The sequence below is a fragment of the Electrophorus electricus genome, unplaced genomic scaffold, assembly GCF_041902795.1.
Source record: "Electrophorus electricus isolate QZ-2024a unplaced genomic scaffold, ASM4190279v1 Scaffold53, whole genome shotgun sequence".
In the NCBI taxonomy this organism is placed as follows: Eukaryota; Metazoa; Chordata; class Actinopteri; order Gymnotiformes; family Gymnotidae; genus Electrophorus; species Electrophorus electricus.
The window spans coordinates 410,498-434,144 of NW_027658771.1; the positions used below are offsets into that span (position 1 = coordinate 410,498).

General features: G+C 40.3%; 1 protein-coding gene, 1 long non-coding RNA gene and 1 pseudogene across 3 annotated transcripts in view; 2 read left to right on the forward strand and 1 right to left on the reverse strand.

Moving 5' to 3' along the window:
- LOC145656163 (inosine-5'-monophosphate dehydrogenase 1a-like) overlaps positions 1 to 1,983 on the forward strand; it is a 31,316-nt gene extending 29,333 nt beyond the window's left edge. The window contains exon 4 of the mRNA XM_081709532.1: positions 107 to 1,983. Within this exon, the coding sequence (XP_081565658.1) occupies positions 107 to 183 (77 nt within the window). The 3' untranslated portion in view covers positions 184 to 1,983. The remainder of the gene's footprint in view (positions 1 to 106) is intronic.
- The window catches only part of LOC145656170 (uncharacterized), a 541,800-nt gene that overhangs the window by 375,910 nt on the left and 142,243 nt on the right, over positions 1 to 23,647 (reverse strand). The window lies entirely within an intron of this gene.
- LOC145656164 (inosine-5'-monophosphate dehydrogenase 1a-like) lies at positions 17,673 to 18,482 on the forward strand (annotated as a pseudogene).

The following is a 23,647-nucleotide window of genomic DNA, read 5'->3' on the forward strand; positions in this document are numbered from 1 at the left end:
GGGTTGAGGTAGGTAAGAATTGATGGTGTTTGGTTCTTTTCATTTGTTGCTCTGTTCACTTTCATCCTTCTTCTCTCTCGCTCTGTCTCTGTGTATGTCTGTGTAGTAGTGACAGCTGCTCAGACGAAGAATTTGATTGGTGATGGTGTGGATGCTCTTAGAGTGGGGATGGGTTATACTTGATAAGACATCGTATACCACAAAATTGTTTAAAAGATGGTAATAGCTAAACCACCAGACATAATAGTGATGGATAAACAGCAGAAAAGAGTCATAGTGACGGATGTAGCAATCGCAAGAGATAGCAACATCAGCAACAAGGAACATGAGACGCTAAAAGAAGAGGAAACACTGGCTCTGGTAGCAATCAGAGCACCAGGGGTTTAGGGACGATGACCATCAAACTGGGAGAGTGGCTCCAGCAGATCCCAGGAACAACATCCGAGATCCTCATCCAGAAGAGTGCAGTCGATGGAACACTTGGGATACTATGCAGGCAAATGTATATATTGTAAATTCCTGTTCTTTTTTATCAACATTCTTAGAACATAATTACTGTTCTAAGTTTACAACATCTGGGCGAGGTTTTCGTTTATTCAAGATGCATCCTGTAGTGCCTTTTCACATTTTTGCACTATTTCTTTATTTTGAGTCAAATGTTTCAAATAAAATAATACAATCCACAAGGAAATGAAAACGAGAATTAAATCAAACTTATTGTTTCAGAAAGATTACTACTCATTCACACACCAGGACGCTACATCTTCTGGAGTATTATGCTCACGTTTCTAAACTTTTAAACATTATAATGTATTTCAGTTATGGAAATCAGTTAAACACTATAGGAAGGCCTACAACAGGAATGTACTACAAATACCTTCCTACTCCAGCACCCCTAATCGTCCACTCCCAATGGTGGGATATCGCTGAATAACAGTTGAATGCTATCGTTGCCTATATTTGCCTCTGTCTGTCTTTCAGGAGACTACAATATGAGAGTTACACACTAACATAAAAGAACGAATAATGAATTAAGTAAATGCTGCACTGGCTAACATCTACTTTCTTCCCTGTTTTATTACCTGTATTATTATTTATATTATTTGTGAGCTGAAAACATGATATCCACCAAAAACATGATTCACTGACTCATGAACAATGTCAACAAATCTACACGCACACACACAAACACACACACACACACAGCAGGTGGGTTTTCTGTAGTGGCAGATGGGTCCAAGTGGGCTCATACTGGCCCTGCCCACATGTCGCCTCCTGCAGGTGTCAACCGTAGCCACTGTGCTCCATGTGCCCTTTCTCCTCTGCCACTGCTGGGAGAGGGCTCTGCCCACCCTCCTGACATGCTCCGCTACGCCTCCGGCATACGCCCATTGTGCTTCAGACAGAGGCCAAAACCACTGGCTTTGCTGGTTCCAGGAACAGCCTGAGGTTGTCCAGGAGAGTGAAAGAATGGTATACCTTGCAAGGTATGATGGTCTTCATTGAAATGGGGGTTAAAAACATTTCAAGTCAGTGTTTTGTGCACTGACATCCCTCCTGCTACCGAAGACCACCCGAGTGTTTCTTGTGTTTGTAAGTGTGAGGCAAAGGAGTGTGAAAGTGTTTGGATCAAGATGTAAATGCATGAAATGAAACGTACTGAGGCTATGTTTATTGTCACATATTTTATATCTAGAATGTTGGCCTACCTCCAAGTGAATTTGCACAAAGATCAAACATTTGTGTGGGGTGTTTGTTTGTGCATGTGAATATAGATGTGTGTAGTTCAATGGTGTATACATGTGTACATGTGAGTATGGATGTGTAAGTGTGAAAGATGTGTGTGTGTGTGTGTGTGTGTGTGAATTATATATTTGTTGGGGGCACATTCATATACTGCCACACTGCTATTCTCTCTGCTACTTTCTGTTTTTCAATTGGCGGAGTGGATTAGGGCCTGTCAGAGAGACTCTGAGAGATCTGGTGAGCCCTGATTGTGATTATTTTTGTTTCTCTCTCTCTCTCTCTCTCTCTCTCTCTCTGTGTATGTGTGTGTTTGTGTGTGTGTCTCTTGTCAACACAGTGTGAATAATTTTGATTTTAATTGGTTCGTTGTCATGACATTATCTCTCAACTCTCTCAACCGTCTAAATCACACGCGCACACACACAAACAGTTGACACCCCCCATCCTATAGTCCACATTCATTCATGAGAAACAGAAAATTTGAATTTGAAATTTATTGGATTGAATAACAAAGATCCTTTTCTTTAGAACCATGCACAGCATGGACATGACAATGTTGTGCTAAATGGTGTGATCAAACCCTATCATCATCCTTCCCAGCAAAGCCCTGATCTACTCCTTCTGTAGTGAGCTAAACGCTATTAATAAACTCCCAAACTCCTCCAGTGCTCTCTCACCATTCTGAGCAGAGCCTGTGCCAGGCCTGCAATTTTATCAACTACATCACAGCTGTTTTCTCTCTTCCAAATGTGTAGAGAAAACACACACACACACACACGCGCGCGCGCGCTCTGTATTCTGACAGTCCCTGCAATGCTCCACTGTAATCCTCTTAGCCTGTAAGCGCTGGGCTCTCCCTGCAAACACACCCTAAACCCAGCACAGCATGGGACTATGTGGAAGACCACTTGCACAAACATCGACCGCACAGCTCCTTTTGCCTTTGCTTGCTATAGTTTCAACTGCTCGATGCACTGAAATGCCAAATACAGAGGCTAAAGCTCGAACACATGCGCCATGAACCAGCTGCACCCATTCCGAGGTAAATCAAATACACAGTTGCCAATGTTTAAAAAAGCTTTTTGAGCTTTTTACATTTTATTGATTTATTTTTTTTAAAGAACATGAGGACTTTTTCATTTTTATTTTTTCAGAATGTTAAATAGTAGTAGTCCCAGTAATTTTGTAGTTCCAGTAGTATCGTCATTCAGGTCTCCTTTATCAGGTTTTGGATGGATTGGTAGAAGTTCATATTGACTGGTTATAAACATAGTTCTGATGTAGTCAAGCACAGCGTCTGTCTCTTTGGCCAGTTGGTAATCATAGCCTGTTTATGTGCTCGGGAAACCTTTCTGCATACTACCGATTTCTTTAGCTGGTCCTCCTTGGGAAGTGTGTGGTCCCTTTGAGCAGTACAAAGCTTCCAAAGCCATGGCTCTCCCCATGCGCTGCTGCTTAGTTTTCTTCCCCACTACTTTGTCCCATAACGTCTTCAGGTTCTTTCTTTCACACTTTGGGTTTTGGTTTTCACTCTCTAGAGCCTCTCTTTCACTCTTCAGGTGTTGTCTTTCACTCTCAAGATTCTCTCTTTCACCCTTCAGGCGTTGTCTTTCTCTCTCCAGAGCCTCTCTTTCACTCTTCAGGTGTTGTCTTTCACGCTCTAGATCCTCTCTTTCACTCTTCAGGTGTTGTCTTTCACTCTCAAGATTCTCTCTTTCACCCTTCAGGTGTTGTCTTTCTCTCTCTAGAGCCTCTCTTTCACTCTTCAGGTGTTGTCTTTCACGCTCTAGATCCTCTCTTTCACTCTTCAGGTGTTGTCTTTCACTCTCAAGATTCTCTCTTTCACCCTTCAGGTGTTGTCTTTCACTCTCTACATCCTCTCTTTCACTCTTCAGGTGCCATCTTTCACTCTGTTCATTTTTTGTCTCCTTCTGCTTCTCCTCCAACTCCTTCCCACTACATTCCTCCTCAAATTTTCCAATTTTAACACAGTGTCGTTTTCTAATTTCCTTCGTATCTACTCTGTCAGGTAGTTCTTGTTGCAATCTACTCATTGCTTTTTGTGTGTTCCTGTCCAACAAAATCTTCGAAGATCTTCTGTGAGAGCAGCAGAACTGCATTTTGCTGCTGCAACCTCCCATTTCTGTCAACAGACTGACCAATTTTACCTTTGTCAAGCAGATTATAAGAATAGCTATTATGACAATGGTTCCATGTGACATCACAGTTTTGGTTTTGTTGACAATTCCATTGTCATCACACAGAATAGAATAAACTATTGTGGGCTTGCTTTCTTTTCACTTTAGCCTTAATTAGATTAATTAGATTCATATGTTTGCTTTAGATTTGCCTTTTTACATTTTATTTATACCATGAAAAACAATACAGAAATAATTAAAGAAGTCAAAGCCTTTGTCACAGTCTCTCCAGACATGCCTTTCTCTGGTTGTCAAAAAGACAAAAGAGATGACTATGGACTACAGAAGGATGCAAATGCCTCACACCCCAATACATACAGTGAAGAGTGAGAACATACACTCTCTTAAAATCACAAACAATCTCTCATGGTCCCTGAGCACTTTTTCCTTAGTGAAGAAAGCTCTGCTTCCTGAGGAGACTGAAGAAGGACAGCATGTCCGTCATCCTGATCTGGTCTGCAACAGCATCATAGAGAGTGTCCCGACCTGCGCCATCGCTGTCTGGTACTGGCACTGCTCCCCCTGCTCTTTTGGATTGTTTAGTTGAATTTAGCAGTCTGCTCTCAAATTTTCTGTGCCTGTTTTCTGGGATTCTGAAATTCAGGCAATGTTTTTGTTGTTCTTCTGCAACACTATTAAAACTCTGAACTCCTCAAACTATTTTACTTCTCGAAGTAAATCTGTCACACATTTGTCTAGTACAGAATTATTAGATTTCTTTCTTTGACCATAAGCAAGATACACACATTTACTTTGCACATTTACATATTTCTTTGTCTGTTTCTCTCTATCGCTCTCCTTTTCTCAGAGAGTTGGATAAGAGATTAAGGACACTTCCTGAGGCAGAGAATGATTGGTCAGTAGTACATTAGAATGGCCCTACATACATTTCATCATTCCATATCTTTTCAGTGGTTATCAAAACCATTTATACACTTTTGCAGTTAAACAATGTTAAGATATTGATTAGTGTTTCAGTCAAATCAGTCTAACTCTGAAAGCGTTTACCTTCCATATGAGACGCTATTTAAGACTACACACACATCAGATTTTGCAATGAAAATAAAAATGATAAAACAAACAAAGGGAAATAGTCTTTTTAACCTCTTGTTTGCTAGCAGAAAGCAAATAGGGCCTATAGGGATAAGAGAGAAAGAGAAAGAATGACATAAAAAATAAGAATGAGATAAAAAGAGATCCAGATACATGAAGCACATGTTAATGAGGGTTGGACTTGCAGAGGCCACATGGCAGTCACGTTAGAAGTGTTGATGCAGTAACTGCATCTGCAGCTAAACTAATGCTGCGTGCGTGTGTGTGTGTGCATGCGTGCGCGGGTCTGTGTATATGTGTATCTTTTTCCATTCTCCACCAAAAAGAGGCCAGGAGGCAATTGTCTCTCTAGAGATGTAACACACTTTCTGCAAACATATCATCAGATAATGGCAGAACACCTTACAACACACCAATGCATATCTGTTTACATATACAGTTGAATCATGAGAGATTATGCAAGGTGAGAATTATGATTTTAATGTCCTCTGGTTCTATGGCTTTTGATACAGCCTGTGCTAACTGAACATGGTTTTTCTTTTCTCCAAGACAATTGTGTCTCAGTTTTATTGCAGCTTAATGGTTTAATGCTTGGTTCCTAATATACATATACATATACATGCATGCACCCATACACACGTTTTTTCCTTGACAAGCTCTTATAGGCCTCTGGACTAATTAATCCCCAAGAAAAGTGAAATGACAAATATTTATATATATACACACACACAGCGCTTCACTTTTTCCACATTTTATGTTATGTTACAGCCTTATTCCAAATTGGATTAAAAAAAAAAAAATTCCCCTCAAACTCCTACACACAATACCCCATTATGACAAAGTGAAAAAATCTTTGTTTGGAGTTTTTGCAACTTTATTAAAAATAAAAAAACCAAAAATCACATGTACATAAGTATTCATAGCCTTTGCTCAATACTTGGTTGAAGCACCTTGGGCAGCAATTACAGCCTCAAATCTTTTTGAGTATGATGCTACAAGCTTGGCACACATATTTTTGGGCAGTTTCTCCCATTCTTCTTTGTAGAACCTCTCAAGCTCCATCAGGTTGGATGGGGCGCGCCGGGGTACAGACATTTTCAGATCTCTCCAGAGATGTTCAGTTGGGTTCAAGTCTGGGCTCTGGCTAGGCCACTCAAGAACATTCACAGAGTTGTCCTGAAGCCAGTCTTTTATTATCTTAGTTGTGTGGTTAGGGCCATTGTCCTGTTGGATGAACCTTCACCCTGGTCCAGAGCACTCTGGAGCAGGTTTTCTTCAAGGATGTCTCTGTATGTTGCTGCATTCATCTTTCCCTGACTAGTCTCCCAGTTCCTGCTGCCAAAAAACAACCCCACAGCATGATGCTGCCACCAGCATGCTTCACTGTAGGGATGGTATTGGCCAGGTGCTGAGCGGTGCCTGGTTTCCTCCAGACATGATGCTTGGCATTCAGGCCAAAGAGTTGAATCTTTGTTTCATCAGACCAGAGAATTTTGTTTCTCATGGTCTGAGAGTCCTTCAGGTGCCTTTTGGCAAACTCCAAGCAGGCTGTCTTATGCCTTTTACTGAGGAGTGGCTTCCGTCTGGCCACTCTACCATACAGGCCTGATTGGTGGAGTGCTGCAGGAATGGTTGTCCTTCTGGAAGGTTCTCCTCTCTCCACAGAGCAATGCTAAAGCTCTGTCAGAGTGACCCTTGGGTTCTTGGTCACCTCCCTGACTAAGGCCCTTCTACCCCGATCACTCAGATTGGCTGGGCGGCCAGCTCTAGGAAGAGTCCTGGTGGTTCCAAACTTCTTCCATTTACGGATGATGGAAGCCACTGTGCTCATTGGGACCTTCAATGCTGCAGAAATTTTTCTGTACCCTTCCCCCGATCTGTGCCTCGATACAATCCTGTCTCAGTAGTCTACAAAGAATTCCTTGGACTTCATGGCTTGGTTTGTGCTCTGACATGTACTGTCAACTATGGGACCTTATATAGACAGGTGTGTGCCTTTACAAAGCATGTCCAATCAACTGGATTTACCACAGGTGGACTCCAATCAAGTTGTTGAAACAACTGAAGGATGATCAGTGGAAACAAGATGCACATGAGCTCAATTTTGAGTGTCATGGTAAAGGCTGTGAATACTTATGTGCATGTGATTTTTTTTTTTTTTTTTTTTTTAATAAATTTGTTACAATTCCAAACAAACTTTTTTTACTTTGTCATTATGGGGTATTGTGTGTAGAATTTTGAGGGGGAAAAAAATAATTTAATCCAATTTGGAATAAGGCTGAAACATAACAAAATGTGGAAAAAGTGAAGCACTGTGAATACTTTCTGGATGCACTGTATATATATATATATATATATATATATATATATATATATATATATATATATATATATATATATATATATATATAGAGAGAGAGAGAGAGAGAGAGAGAGAGAGAGAGAGAGAGTGTTTATTATAATGGCTTTGTTTGCATACATGGATGTCCTTACTTGAGCAGTCATAATTCATAATCATAATAATTCACTAAAATGATTCATTATAGCTAATGTTTTGAAATAATGAAATCATAGTGTCTGTGATTTCTTTTTTGTGTAAAGTGTCAGACTTTGTTTTTACTAAGATGTTGGGCCCATCAGTACCACCCTAGCTGCTAAGAACTGCTACTTCCTTTACTGAGCCTGTATTCCTCTGTTCACCACACTGCACTCACACTCAATGTGCAACACAATTAATGTGTGAAGAATTGTGAGTTTACTAAAATCTAATGGCTTTAGTTCACTCATTACACTTTAGTAAATCTAAACTCCAATTTCTTTTTTCTACTGAAAAAGAGATGAGCAATAGCTAATAATTAGTAATAGCTACTCTGCAATCTGAAATGTTTTTTTGTTTGTTTGTTTGGCATACATATTACCTCTTGGATTTTAAAGTTCTTTGAATCACAAAGAAAAACAATACGAGACAGTATGATGCTGCAGTAATTTAATCAAAAGAACAAAATTGATTATTCAGAATAAATTAACAGACAGGAATTAGGTCAAACCTTCTAATCATGTTTTTGTCAAATGTAATACTGTATACATACTACATTAAAATGACAGAAAAAAGAAAAGAAAAGTATAGGAAAATGCACTATTAAATGCACTATTATGAAGTTATGCATATTGGTCAGCATCATCCTCAGTTATAGCCTTCATCTCAGTTGCTGGTTTGTCTTCCTCCACCTTCTGAATTGGTTCCTTCATTGCATCTATTGCCTTCTTCAGATTGAGATTGTCCTTTTCACTCAGTGGGGCCAGTGCTGGGGTAAGGATTGTCTTGATTTGAGTTATTCTTTCCTCGCATCTGTTGTAAAACTCCTTCCTGTTTCTTGCTGCAAGGCTGTTGATACCATTTTGGGCAGATTCGCATTCCTTCCCTAACTTGTCAATCTCTGCAAGGAACTGAGGTGAGTTTGGATCCATGGTCATCAGTCTTCCCAGAGTACTGACATTGTTCATCAGGTACTGGACAGACACCTCAGTGTAAGTGGTAGACATCATGTTAACCAAATAGGCGTAGGCAGAAGCATTCAGAGCATTAGTGTAGATTTTGTCTTTGACAAACATGCTGTAGGTGTAGTTGTTCTCTACAGCTATTTCAACAGTCTGCTTAAAATGTTTAAGATTTTCACTAAGAGTGGTCTTAACAATGTTTGAAATGATGAGATTGTCTTAAGTGCATCTGGACCACATCTGTATTTGCTGAGTCATAGATTTGCTGTTGACTTGACTTGGGGGGTGCTGTCAAGAAAGATGGCTGATTTGTAAAAGACTTGCTTTTGGAATAAAAGGCCATGGCCCTTACATTCAGTTCGTCAATGGCTTTAATAAGCTCCTCTGTTTTGGCATCATCACATTTCCCCTCTGGAGCATATTTACCTAGCTCTGTTAAAGTGGAGATACCCTTGTCACAGATGCCTAGTGCCTCGGATTTAATCGGGCATTCAGCTTCTTGCTGTATATCTCTGCTGACTTGCTGAAATAGTCCCACCAAGTAATCAGACTTTACCGTTTGCTTCTCCTGATCATACACCTCAGGCCAATTTATTTCCTTACCTTTGCAAAGTTCTTCCATTTTCTCAACCACTAGTAGAAATGTTATAGATTTAGAAAATATGTTACTTGTTGCCAACATTTCATCCACGTTACTCTTCATTCCAGTGGCCATGTTTCTGTGGCTTTCAGGAGTGCCTTTTCAGTTTTTGATCACATGTGTTATGGCTTTTGGTGTAATAGTGTCCGCTTGGAGATAGGTTTGGATAATTTGTCCTGGAAGAAATTCTGTTGCAAACGCACAGGCTATTGATATTGCTTGCTCTGACATACTTGATATTAGCTTCAGGCCAAAAAGGCCCCATCCACTTGGCAAATCTTTCATTGCTTGCTGGTAGGCCCTTCTGTCCTCAGTTAATCTTTCATTAGCCAGATTGAAAGCAGCCTCGGCCCTGTCGCTTGCCTCCTTAGCTTCAGCCCGTTTAATCTTTGCTATCTCAATGTTTTTCTTGATTTCTTCCATCTCCTCATCATGACTCTGTCTTGCATTCACCAAAGCCTCCACCAGTTCTTGCATCAGCTTGATGATATCTGAGAATTGTTTCTCAGTCATGATGGCCAGGTTTAAGCATTCTGATGATATGTGCGCAATGTTCTGAAGCTCAGCTGGTAAGAAGGCTTGGACAAGACCATCATCCTCCTGTATTATGAGCCCAACTGAGTTTTTGATGTACTCTGGAACCTGTCCGGTGTACATACGAATTTGGTCCATGTTCTTGTGAGCAACATTAAAGGCTTGCCAGCAACCATTACATACTTGAAAGAGGCAGGCCCTAAAAGAATTGGGGTATCTGATGAATTTGAACCCGTCTTTTGGTGGATTTTTATTGATGGAGAAGTCATCTGCAGCAGAAATGCGTACCAGCTGAGCCAGTAAATCGATGGAGACGGGTGCCGGCAATAGATACTGCTCCCAGTTAGCATAGGGCTGCATCAGCAGCATGATGTCATTTCTGTAATCCTGTGCTTTGGTGAAACTCTTAGTAGCTTGGTTGAGCTTTGACAGCGCCATTGTTTTCCCTAAAATAGAGTAAGGCAGAAAATTTGTATAACATAAAGCCATAATAAGACAATCAGGAGATTCAGCATTTATTATTTCTGTACTATAAAGCAGTTAGCACTAACAACAACAGCACCTGCAGTGTTTCATCCACTAAACAATTTCAGATTAGAACACATCATAAGTTACATGTGGTTGCTTAGTAGTTTTTTTTTTCCTTCACAACAAGTGAAGTAAAATTAGTAGAAAGCAGAAAATAATACTATTTTAACTACCCACCATTTTACAAAATTAATACTCTTTGATTGAGGAGCATTTAAATGCTTTTTTCATAAACATTGTTTTTTCATAAACTTCATTATGGTGTAGACTTCAAGAAATTCACTATACAGTATATTTCATAAAAAAGTTGATGAATGTAAACAGAAATTCATATTATGCAAACATAAACTCACAGAAATCTGTAGAGGATAGAATAGAACGGTTTGTACCTGAAGTACTGTGGATACCTCTTGAAGAAGTGAGTAGTTGAAGTAGTAGCCTACCAGACTAGATGCTGTTCTGCTCCAAAACAACAACTTTTATATCATCCTTTCATGTTTGTCAGCAAAGCAATATAACTGTGTCCTGCAAAAATATGCAGTCTGAGTTGTAATTCTGAATTCTACAGAACAGCTTTACTTCCTATAACTACTGAAATGTCTTTGTTTTTCGTGTCTTTATTTGGATCCCCATTAGCTGAGGTAGCAGCTGCTCTTCCTGGGCTCCACCAACAAAACTGTGTACTCCCATGATCATGGTTGGTAACTTGTTCCATACTGTGGTGACCAAGACAATACAGATCTGCACGCTGCACCTGTTTTGGGTTTTGGTTTAACTAACCTGCCTGGCAGTGTGACTATGTTGAGCTCTCGCATAATTTATATTGTGTTTACTATCACAGATATTCCTAAAGACGCCCATTAGACCGCAGGCCAGCCTCTCCTGAGCTCTGAGCCATGAGAGAGGCATGCTCGCTCTCCTTACTGACAGGGCAGTGTGAGGCTTGCAGATTCATTCTCAGCTAACCAGAACTTAGACAGCTCTTTCCTGACAGCTCCCCTGGGAAACACCACAATGAAAGCATCTAGGGGAGGAGAAACTGCTGTTTTACCATAGACTAAACCCATATATACTTTGTTTTGTTAATAACAAATGCCACAGTAAAGTCAAGTAATACGATTCCGACCATCATTTTCTTGTAAAAATATCTTGTCGATCATTTTTGTCAGTGCTGTGCACGTAGAATGATCTGCTTTATAGGCATGCTTGAAATCAACGATTCATTAAGTGAAAAATAGTAGATTATCTGCTCAAGAACAACTTTTTCCATTAGGTTGCTCAATACAAAAGAAACTAATTCCAGGCAAAACGCACCATTCTAAATTTGATAATAATAGCCCAAAAGTAACACCAGCAACCTTTGAAAGGATGATCAATACACTGTTTGATAATAATAATAATAATAAGAAGAAGAAGAAGAAGAAGAAGAAGAAGAAGAATTTTATTCTAATTAAGAAATTACGTGCATTTCTTGTTACCCAATGGCACTTTACAAGATCATACAATATAAAAAAGGTCAAATAAAATATAAAGAAGCTTCAAATATATAAATAAGATAACAGGAGGGAGTAAAACTGGTTAAAAAAAATAGACATAATATTGATGCAAGTGCATACTATAGTAACCAATTAAAGGTTGAAATGATCTCAGACAAAGAGATGAGTTATGAAATTCTTGTAAATGAGCAGCTGGAGGAAGAAGCCTTGGGTCTGCAGCTCCAGAAACGCCAATAGTGCAGAGTGTGACGTGAGCGACAGAGAGCAGATGAGTGTCAGAGGGATGGAGACAGAGTGAAGGAAAAGACATATGAGGAACACCAGAAAGGGATGGACAGGTCAGACCATGAGGGCAAAAACCAAGAGAAGGATTTTGTACTGCACACAGCCATGAACAGGAACCCAGTGTAAATGTTTGAGTGTAGTAGTTATATGTTCCCTTAAGCTGGTGTGTGTAAGAACTCCAGCAGCCATTTTCTGAATGTTCTGCAGCTTCTTTAACCCACAGACAGGAAGCCCATAAAGAACAACACTGCAGCAGTCCAATCAACATCGCACAGCACTGTATTAGCCTAATCAGCATCACACAGTTCTGCAGTAGTCTAGCTGGCATCACACAGCACTTCAGTAGTCTAATTAGCATCACAAAGCGCTGCAGTAGTATAATCATCATCAAAAATGCATAAATAAGAAACCTTGTATCAAAATTTGCATGCCTATATCCTTACACATAGATATATTTGCTGACTATTACACCATTGTAACATTTTTTAAACAAATTAATTGCAATAACTAAACAATTGAATAATTTAAATTTAATGTCTCTTATACAATCATAAAGCTGACTAAGGCTGACAACTAATCAATAGGAGAACTTCTACCTTAAAGGATTAGTGTGACGGTTGAGTCTAAGGCATTGTGGGAATTGGAGAAATAATTGAATCATGTAGGTGTAACATAATGAAGAGAGGATAACTTAATAAAACATAGAAGGCTAAGGTTAGTCTAATTTTAATTGGCCCAGGCCATTCACTACCACTAAATGACTAAATAGGGATGTTGTGCCCTCTAGTGGGTGAGTCAGAGATAATTATGCAACAAAAATACTTGTGAAGTCTGGTATGCTTTATCATTAAAGTTGCTATAAGATCTTTTTTGGAAGCACTTTGACTAAACTGTTTTATGTATTTGTAGCTACCAATAAACCTCTCTTGTAGGAGGATATATTCTGTATCTGTTAATTCTATGTGTACATTCAGCACATGGAATCTGCCAACATCCATTCCTGCATGTTCTTTCAGGATCAAGGCCTCTGGAATGGTGACTGATGTAGCAGAGCACCTAGGCAACTTTCAGTATGTGATAAAAATGAAAAATAATATTGAACAAGCTGGTATGCATGCACACATGTGCACACACAAGCAGACCTTTCTTAACCTCTTCTCTTGCCAACCCCAGTTTACCTGTTTCTTACAGTTTATGGAAATTACTGTTTCTCCTTTCAATGTGCCTGTTATTTTTTTTAAATGTTGCTTCTGAGGAACTCACACAAATTTCCCCCAATCAGATATGCTGAGCAGAGGTGGTGTTTGTCCTATTCAGCAGCTTCTTCCTGCTTACTTAGAAGCTTTTGCTCCTATAAGCTTCTTCTGGGCTTTGTGGGCTTTCAATCAGGGACTCTGCTGGGTCACTGGTGTATATGTGCATGTGTGATGTGGGCCCTGTGCGTGTGTGTGTGTGTGTGTGTGTATGTGTGGGTGTGGAGCCCAGAGAAGGGAGCTGCTCTTGGAGAGGACCTTCTCCAGTGGGTACTGGGCAAAAGCGCTAATCCCCTTCATTGTGAAGTAGAGCCTCCACAGAGGGTCATAGCAATACAGGCCTGACACAGAGCATGGGCTTCTATGTCATACACATGTCCACATATTCACCTTCAAGCTCACTGAGAGAGGCTTTCCTGCCTTCGCAAACAGTAGTCTCATTCATTATGAGAGAATACTTCTACTGAGAGTGCCTTAACTCTAGAACACTATATATTCAAATAAAAGACACATTTGTTACATATGTTTAATGTTCATAGGAATCATTATTTGTGACTTAATATTTTAATTTCAAAGAGCTGGACAAAGACTTTGAGTTCCTCTGAACAGTACATGGAGATCAGATGCATGATGAGATCTTGTACTGCAGCTTGTGTTTATTGTAGTTTTCCATGGAATGACCATGAGATTTGCACTAAATAGATGCCAGTCAGTTCAGTCAGCAATATATATTGCTAAAAAGATTCCCCTGTGTTCTAACAGGCAAAACCTGTATGTCTTGGTTGGATGTAATCATTGAATGTGTTGGATGTAATCATTGAATTAGAACTGAAATTTAATTAATTATTAAGATGCACAAAATATGGTTGTTTTTGATTGTGTAATGTTTTCCTTTTCCACATATGTCTTTTAGCACTTTAGTTCTGTTTAGTGGTTTATACTTCAGTGGAAACAGGTGCTTACATATTCCGCAGAAAGCAAAAAATAAAAACAACTAAACAACTACCAACTAATAAAGATGTCAAGTTGAACATGGAAAGTCTTGTTTTGTTTATTCATTTGTTGTTGTGGTTTCTCTTTATGCCGTTCTGTTGATTTGTATCCACTTCATGGCAAGTTGAAAATGATTTGATTCTATGAGACATTTGGAGGAAGTGCGAGTACAGAAAAAAAAGCGTGTAACTTAAATGTGACGTTCTTTAATAGGCTGTATCACTTTTTTTTCTGTGAGTCTGTGAGGACCTCATAAAGCATGGCTTGTGGCAAGTGGGTTAGTACAAGGGTAAATATGGGATAGGAGTGTCAGACGAGAGGCTGATGCCTCTTGCCATGAAGCAGACCCTCCAGCAGATCAGAGTGCTCCTGGACTGGGACAGTGGTCTGATCTCCTTCTTTGATCCTCTCAACAACATATACGTGCACACTTTCAGACAAACATTCACCAAGCAAGTCTATCCATACTTCTATAATGTTTGTCCTGCTAAAACTATGAGGGTGTTACCAGAATAGGCTGCAACCACTAAGAACATTATGCTAGTGTAATGAAAAAAATTGTAATTATGGATGGCCTTTTCCCACTTGGCCAAAGTTTTTGCTTTTGGCTCAGTTTTCCATTGCTCTGAGGTTGTCTGCTTGAAGGATTCAAACCTAGTTTAAAGGTAATCAGACTTTCTTTTGTTTCCTGTGATCATATACCTTCAATCATTTAATGTGATAATGCTATTTCTATTTAGGAGTTGTTTTCCTTGTGCACGCAGATGCATGCAATTGAGAAACCATTGTTTAGTGAAAAGAATCAAATTTGTTGGCAACTTCCTGGATTTTCATTTATTTGCAATTTTCCTCAGAACTGTTGTGAGAATACACACTCCCTGATAAACAAATATAAAAGGTTTATTGTAGATATTTCCTGTCCACTAGACACCTCCAATGTTTGCTGTCTAGCAAATGTCAGCTGGGTTTACTAGTTTCTTGGAAAACCCATATTATGTGCATCACTTTCATGGTAACCTTTATAATCTCTGGACCTTTAGCTTCGCTGTTGATTTTCTCAAATACCCCAATATGGTCTTATGTAGCATTAATGCATACTTTAAAATCTTCTAAGCCAAGTGAAAAGCACTCAGGTATTTACTCTTAAGTGCTGGTCATACTGCTGTTTTACTGTGATGTTTTCAGTGTTGTGTAATTACTAAATAGGGCTTAAATAAAACCATTGTCAGTGTAAGAAGGCTCAACAGCAGTACTCATCTACCGAAAAAACAAGATGTGAGTTAAGATGATTCTATTTCCCTTTTCATGTACACTGAAAAACATCAGAACAAATGCTAGGATATATTTTGTCTACAAACACATTTCTATTTATGGTCTTTCTTATCTTTTATAGCATCAAGGGTTCTTTGGAATTTCAGCAGAAAATGGAAGAGAGGAAGCTGTGTGTGAGTGAATGCTTGTGTGTAATGTCGTTTTCTATGTTGAGTGTAGCTCTATGATGTACCCTGGAGATCTGAAGTTTGAGAAGAGGACCATGTCTGCTCAGTTGGAGGGGGGTGTTCATGGCCTGCACTCGTAAGTCTTCGTCCTCTCTGCTCACTAAACTCCTACTACCGAATCCATCATGCTCAGAGGCTCTTTTAGGGAACACTCCACCAACTGTCAAGCAGTGCCACAAAAGCACTCAGGGACTGGAAAATAACCTGTGTGTGTCTGTTCACACAGTTTGCAGGCACAGTGTTATGAATAATAATACACAGTAATAGACCCCTGCTGATCTCCACTGAAATCTGAATGAACATGAAGCTGACAATTTATTTATGAATAATTAATTCAGATAAATTGTGGGTTTCTAATAGATAACAGGGTCATGACATAATGAGTAATGCCTCTATAGATTTCTATAGACAGAATTGGAGATCATGACCTCTCTTGTTCTGCTTTTCAAGTAGGGCAGTGCAAAGAGCTTTCTTTGATGATGTTATCAAAGATGTGAAGATGTATCCCTAGGCACTATCTAGCTGAGAAGAGGTCTCTGTCTATTTCTGCCCACTAGGCCGCCATCTTTAATCTCTGTAATGGAGGCTTTATCTGCACTAGATCCCACACTAGAGGACACTCTCAACTGTGGCCTTATGATTGTCGTACTGCTGGGATGCTCTCTCTCTCACACACGGATGTTCGCATACGCTGCTCTATTTTGTTTACAGTTAGGCTTCCTTTGGCTGCCTCTCTGTCTCCCGTGTCCTCTCAAGCAGTGGTGGGACATTAATGCCACTTTAATGGATAGGCTGTGACATGACGCCAGCTTAAGAACATTAACACGACATCATTGGACAACATACTCTTAGGTAGATTAACTTATTCCATACTCCAGAATATGCGCTCAACTCTGCAAATCAAGCAGGTATGTTCAATTCATGCTACTGGGACATGAAGTTTGAAGTTGAAATTGACCTCACATGTATGCACACAAAGTGTCCGAGCTTCTGCTAGTCGCAGGTGGCTATGGGAGCAATCATCAGTCATGTCTCCTCGTTCTATCAGCATGGGTGTGTGGAACTCCCCACGGTCATTTGGTATATGATGCACTAACTGATATGAGAATGTGAGAGTGTAGCATGTATGTCTCAGTGAACTAATTGGTATATATTTTTTTATTTGGCTTGTTTTTCTTTGTTTGTTTGTTCTGTGGTCTTTGATTCAGTGATTTTCTGATCCTGCCTGGCTTCATTGACTTTACCTCAGATGAAGTGGTGAGTTCTTTTGCAAAATGCACCAAAACAGCTCAGCAGGTTTCCTGACATGCCCCATAAGGGCTTACCAGTGTGTGTGTTTCAGTAAATACAGCACATCTAGTAATGATTTAGTGAAGGGGGCGGGATCTTCCTAATTAATTAGGGAGCTGGCGGTCTCCTCTACCTTCAGTGAGATGGAGGAGCTGAGTCAGTTGCCATGTAGTGCGAACACGACTACAACAGAGGGTGGAGTGTGGCATAGTGTAAGAGAGGGATGAAGGAGTACAAATAAGATGTGCAAAATAGGTGGTGTTGGCATCCCAGGTGCATAGGGTGTGTTGTCACAGGCAGAGAGGCTGAGGGGGGTGTGTGTGTGTGTGTGTATGACAGTGTGAGGGAGGAGCGAACCAAAATTCCCATGTGTAATGGATATGGGATAGTAAATATTGTGGTATTTAAATTTGGTGTTACATTTTGTGTGTGTGTGTGTGCTGGAATGTGGGAGAGAACGTAGGATGTTTTTGTCTGTCTTACCACAGGGAGGTTAAACTGATGCCCTGCTTATAAAAACAGCAATATTTGTGCTTTGAATGAGCACATCCAAGTCACTTGAAGTCAAATTAATAATGGGACAGAGATGTGTGCATATAAGAAAGCTTTCCAAAGTAACACCCCAAACTGTTCTTATCTTTGTGCAATGCATAGTCTGTATGAAAATACAAGCATGAACATAAACAAAGATAATTGTTCTGTAGAACATTGGTTCCTTTCTGTTACCATTTGCGTCTGTCATTCAGGATCTGACCTCTGCTCTGACCCGGAAGATAACCCTGAAGACGCCGCTTATTTCCTCCCCCATGGGTACTGTGACTGAATCCTCCATGGCCATCGCTATGGCTGTGAGTATCCCCCACACACTCAAAACCATGAAGTCCTGTTGCTTTTCCATTTAGCTTTCTGTGATTTTGTATTACAGCTCATGGGCGGTATTGGGATCATCCATCACAATTGCACCCCAGAGTTCCAAGCAAATGAAGTCCGGAAAGTTAAGGTGTCAAACTTTCAGTGAATTGTCTTAATAGGAATATAATGAACAACACGTTGAACATGCAGATTTACACACAAGCTTCCCTAAGGCCTCTCATCAGCAGAGCAATATATGGTGTCATGGCAGAAATTCGAGCAGGGCTTCATCGCGGATCCGGTGGTGATGAGTCCATAGCACACGGTCGGAGATGTGTTTGAGGCCAAGGTGCGACACGGCTTCTCTGGAATCCCTGTCACCGAAACCGGCAAGATGGGCAGCAAGCTTGTGGGAATCGTGACGTCACGAGACATTGACTTCCTCTCAGAGAAGGACTATGACCGGCTGTTGGAGGAGGTTTCTGATTCATCTTTGATTGTACATACAATATACAAAAGGTTTTTAAAAACACAAATGAATCACATATGACATACAATGCTTAAAAATATAGGTGGAATAGAACTATCATGAAATTGTGATATTTCTGTGTCAGTGTGTGAAAGAGGGCAATATATATATATATATATATATATATATAAAAATAAAAAATGTGTATATATATGTGTGTGTGTGTGTGTGTGTGTGTGTGTGTGTGTGTAAAATCACATTCTTTAAACTCACATCTTTTTGTGATTTATTTGTGATATTTGCCAGGCAATGACAAAGAGGGAAGATTTAGTGGTTGCACCAGCAGGTGTTACACTCAAAGAGGCCAATGACATCCTGCAGTGCAGCAAAAAAAGGTCTGATTCTTCATCTTTTCAGCTTGAGAAGTGAAACTGCTTCTAAAGGACTTTGAAAGGTTATTTTCACTTCTCCACTTCTTCTCTGAGTAACGGGTCGGTCGTGGGGACGCTTGTTGATTGCAGGTAAACTGCCCATTGTGAACGACAGTGATGAGCTGGTGGCTATAATTGCTCGCACTGATCTGAAGAAGAACAGAGACTACCCTCTGGCCTCTAAAGACTCCCGCAAACAGCTGCTGTGTGGCGCTGCCATCGTTACCCGTGAGGATGACAAGTACCGGCTGGACCTGCTCGTGCAGGCAGGAGTGGACGTGGTGGTGCAGGTAGGTCTTAAGGTCCTAAAGGGAGTGGGATTAGTCTCCATCCTGAGTATGGTGCCTGAATCAAATGACAAACTATTTTTGCTATGAGGCTGTGTAACACAGGACTGTGATTGGACATAGTGAATTTTTTCTGAAGGCTGTGTCTATTGTTTTAGGACTCATCTCAGGGAAACTCAGTGTTTCAGATCAGCATGATTAACTACATTAAACAGAAGTATCCTGAGCTCCAGGTGGTGGGGGGGAATGGTGAGTCACAGTTCTCACATTTGCTTGTTCTGTAAACTGAGAGGGTTGAGGTAGGTAAGAATTGATGGTGTTTGGTTCTTTTCATTTGTTGCTCTGTTCACTTTCATCCTTCTTCTCTCTCGCTCTGTCTCTGTGTATGTCTGTGTAGTAGTGACAGATGCTCAAACGAAGAATTTGATTGGTGATGGTGTGGATGCTCTTAGAGTGTGGATGGGTTATCTTTGATAAGACATCGTATACCAGAAAATTGTTTAAAAGATGGTAATAGCTAAACCACCAGACATAATAGTGATGGATAAACAGCAGAAAAGAGTCATAGTGACGGATGTAGCAATCGCAAGAGATAGCAACATCAGCAACAAGGAACATGAGACGCTAAAAGAAGAGGAAACACTGGCTCTGGTAGCAATCAGAGCACCAGGGGTTTAGGGACGATGACCATCAAACTGGGAGAGTGGCTCCAGCAGATCCCAGGAACAACATCCGAGATCCTCATCCAGAAGAGTGCAGTCGATGGAACACTTGGGATACTATGCAGGCAAATGTATATATTGTAAATTCCTGTTCTTTTTTATCAACATTCTTAGAACATAATTACTGTTCTAAGTTTACAACATCTGGTCGAGGTTTTCGTTTATTCAAGATGCATCCTGTAGTGCCTTTTCACATTTTTGCACTATTTCTTAATTTTGAATCAAATGTTTCAAAAATAATAATACAATCCACAAGGAAATGAAAACGAGAATTAAATCAAACTTATTGTTTCAGAAAGATTACTACTCATTCACACACCAGGACGCTACATCTTCTGGAGTATTATGCTCACGTTTCTAAACTTTTAAACATTATAATGTATTTCAGTTATGGAAATCAGTTAAACACTATAGGAAGGCCTACAACAGGAATGTACTACAAATACCATCCTACTCCAGCACCCCTAATCGTCCACTCCCAATGGTGGGATATCCCTGAATAACAGTTGAATGCTATCTTTGCCTATATTTGCCTCTGTCTGTCTTTCAGGAGACTACAATATGAGAGTTACACACTAACATTAAAGATGAATAATGAATTAAGTAAATGCTGCACCGGCTAACATCTACTTTCTTCCCTGTTTTATTACCTGTATTATTATTTATAATATTTGTGAGCTGAAAACATGATATCCACCAAAAACATGATTCACTGACTCATGAACAATGTCAACAAATCTACACCCACACACGCACACACACACACACACACACACACACACACACACAGCAGGTGAGTTTTCTGTGGTGGCAGATGGGTCCAAGTGGGCTCATACTGGCCCTGCCCACATGTCGCCTCCTGCAGGTGTCAACCGTAGCCACTGTGCTCCATGTGCCCTTTCTCCTCTGCCACTGCTGGGAGAGGGCTCTGCCCACCCTCCTGACATGCTCCGCTACGCCTCCTGCATACCCCCTTTGTGCTTCAGACAGAGGCCAAAACCACTGGCTTTGCTGGTTCCAGGAACAGCCTGAGGTTGTCCAGGAGAGTGAAAGAATGCTATACCTTGCAAGGTATGATGGTCTTCATTGAAATGGGGGTTAAAAACATTTCAAGCCAGTGTTTTGTGCACTGACATCCCTCCTGCTACCGAAGGCCACCCGAGTGTTTCTTGTGAGTGTGAGTGTGAGGCAAAGGAGTGTGAAAGTGTTTGTGTGGATCAAGATGTAAATGCATGAAATGAAACGTACTGAGGCTATGTTTATTGTCACATATTTTATATCTAGAATGTTGGCCTACCTCCAAGTGAATTTGCACAAAGACCAAACATTTGTGTGGGGTGTTTGTTTGTGCATGTGAATATAGATGTGTGTAGTTCAATGGTGTATACATGTGTACATGTGAGTATGGATGTGTAAGTGTGAAAGATGTGTGTGTGTGTGTGAATTATATATTTGTTGGGGGCACATTCATATACTGCCACACTGCTATTCTCTCTGCTACTTTCTGTTTTTCAATTGGTGGATTGGATTAGGGCCTGTCAGAGAGACTCTGAGAGATCTGGTGAGCCCTGATTGTGATTCTTTTTGTTTCTCTCTCTCTCTCTCTCTCTCTCTCTCTCTCTCTCTCTTTGTGAGTGTGTGTTTGTGTGTGTGTCTCTTGTCAACACAGTGTGAATAATTTTGATTTTAATTGGTTCGTTGTTATGACATTATCTCTCAACTCTCTCAACCGTCTAAATCACACGCGCACACACACAAACAGTTGACACCCCCCGTCCTATAGTCCACATTCATTCATGAGAAACAGAAAATTTCAATTTGAAATGTATTGGATTGAATAACAAAGATCCTTTTCTTTAGAACCATGCACAGCATGGACATGACAATGTTGTGCTAAATGGTGTGATCAAACCCTATCATCATCCTTCCCAGCAAAGCCCTGATCTACTCCTTCTGTAGTGAGCTAAACGCTATTAATAAACTCCCAAACTCCTCCAGTGCTCTCTCACCATTCTGAGCAGAGCCTGTGCCAGGCCTGCAATTTTATCAACTACATCACAGCTCTGTTTTCTCTCTTCCAAATGTGTAGAGAAAACACACACACACACACACACACACACACACACACACGCGCGCGCGCGCTCTGTATTCTGACAGTCCCTGCAATGCTCCACTGTAATCCTCTTAGCCTGTAAGCGCTGGGCTCTCCCTGCAAACACACCCTAAACCCAGCACAGCATGGGACTATGTGGAAGACCACTTGCACAAACATCGACCGCACAGCTCTTTTTGCCTTTGCTTGCTATAGTTTCAACTGCTCGATGCACTGAAATGCCAAATACAGAGGCTAAAGCTCGAACACATGCGCCATGAACCAGCTGCACCCATTCCGAGGTAAATCAAATACACAGTTGCCAATGTTTAAAAAAGCTTTTTGAGCTTTTTACATTTTATTGATTTATTTTTTTTAAAGAACATGAGGACTTTTTCATTTTTATTTTTTCAGAATGCTAAATAGTAGTAGTCCCAGTAATTTTGTAGTTCCAGTAGTATCGTCATTCAGGTCTCCTTTATCAGGTTTTGGATGGCTTGGTAGAAGTTCATATTGACTGGTTATAAACATAGTTCTGATGTAGTCAAGCACAGCGTCTGTCTCTTTGGCCAGTTGGTAATCATAGCCTTTTTATGTGCTCGGGAAACCTTTCTGCATACTACCGATTTCTTTAGCTGGTCCTCCTTGGGAAGTGTGTGGTCCCTTTGAGCAGTACAAAGCTTCCCCAGCCATGGCTCTCCCCATGCGCTGCTGCTTAGTTTTCTTCCCCACTACTTTGTCCCATAACGTCTTCAGGTTCTTTCTTTCACACTTTGGGTTTTGGTTTTCACTCTCTAGAGCCTCTCTTTCACTCTTCAGGTGTTGTCTTTCACTCTCAAGATTCTCTCTTTCACCCTTCAGGTGTTGTCTTTCTCTCTCCAGAGCCTCTCTTTCACTCTTCAGGTGTTGTCTTTCACGCTCTAGATCCTCTCTTTCACTCTTCAGGTGTTGTCTTTCACTCTCAAGATTCTCTCTTTCACCCTTCAGGTGTTGTCTTTCTCTCTCTAGAGCCTCTCTTTCACTCTTCAGGTGTTGTCTTTCACGCTCTAGATCCTCTCTTTCACTCTTCAGGTGTTGTCTTTCACTCTCAAGATTCTCTCTTTCACCCTTCAGGTGTTGTCTTTCACTCTCTAGATCCTCTCTTTCACTCTTCAGGTGCCATCTTTCACTCTGTTCATTTTTTGTCTCCTTCTGCTTCTCCTCCAACTCCTTCCCACTACATTCCTCCTCAAATTTTCCAATTTTAACACAGTGTCGTTTTCTAATTTCCTTCGTATCTACTCTGTCAGGTAGTTCTTGTTGCAATCTACTCATTGCTTTTTGTGTGTTCCTGTCCAACAAAATCTTCGTTTTCTTCTTCTTCGAAGATCTTCTGTGAGAGCAGCAGAACTGCATTTTGCTGCTGCAACCTCCCATTTCTGTCAACAGACTGACCAATTTTACCTTTGTCAAGCAGATTATAAGAATAGCTATTATGACAATGGTCAGTGATATTATGACATCACAGTTTTGGTTTTGTTGACAATTCCATTGTCATCACACAGAATAGAATAGAATAGAATAAACTATTGTGGGCTTGCTTTGTTTTCACTTTAGCCTTAATTAGATTAATTAGATTCATATGTTTGCTTTAGATTTGCCTTTTTACATTTTATTTATACCATGAAAAACAATACAGAAATAATTAAAGAAGTCAAAGCCTTTGTCACAGTCTCTCCAGACATGCCTTTCTCTGGTTGTCAAAAAGACAAAAGAGATGACTGTGGACTACAGAAGGATGC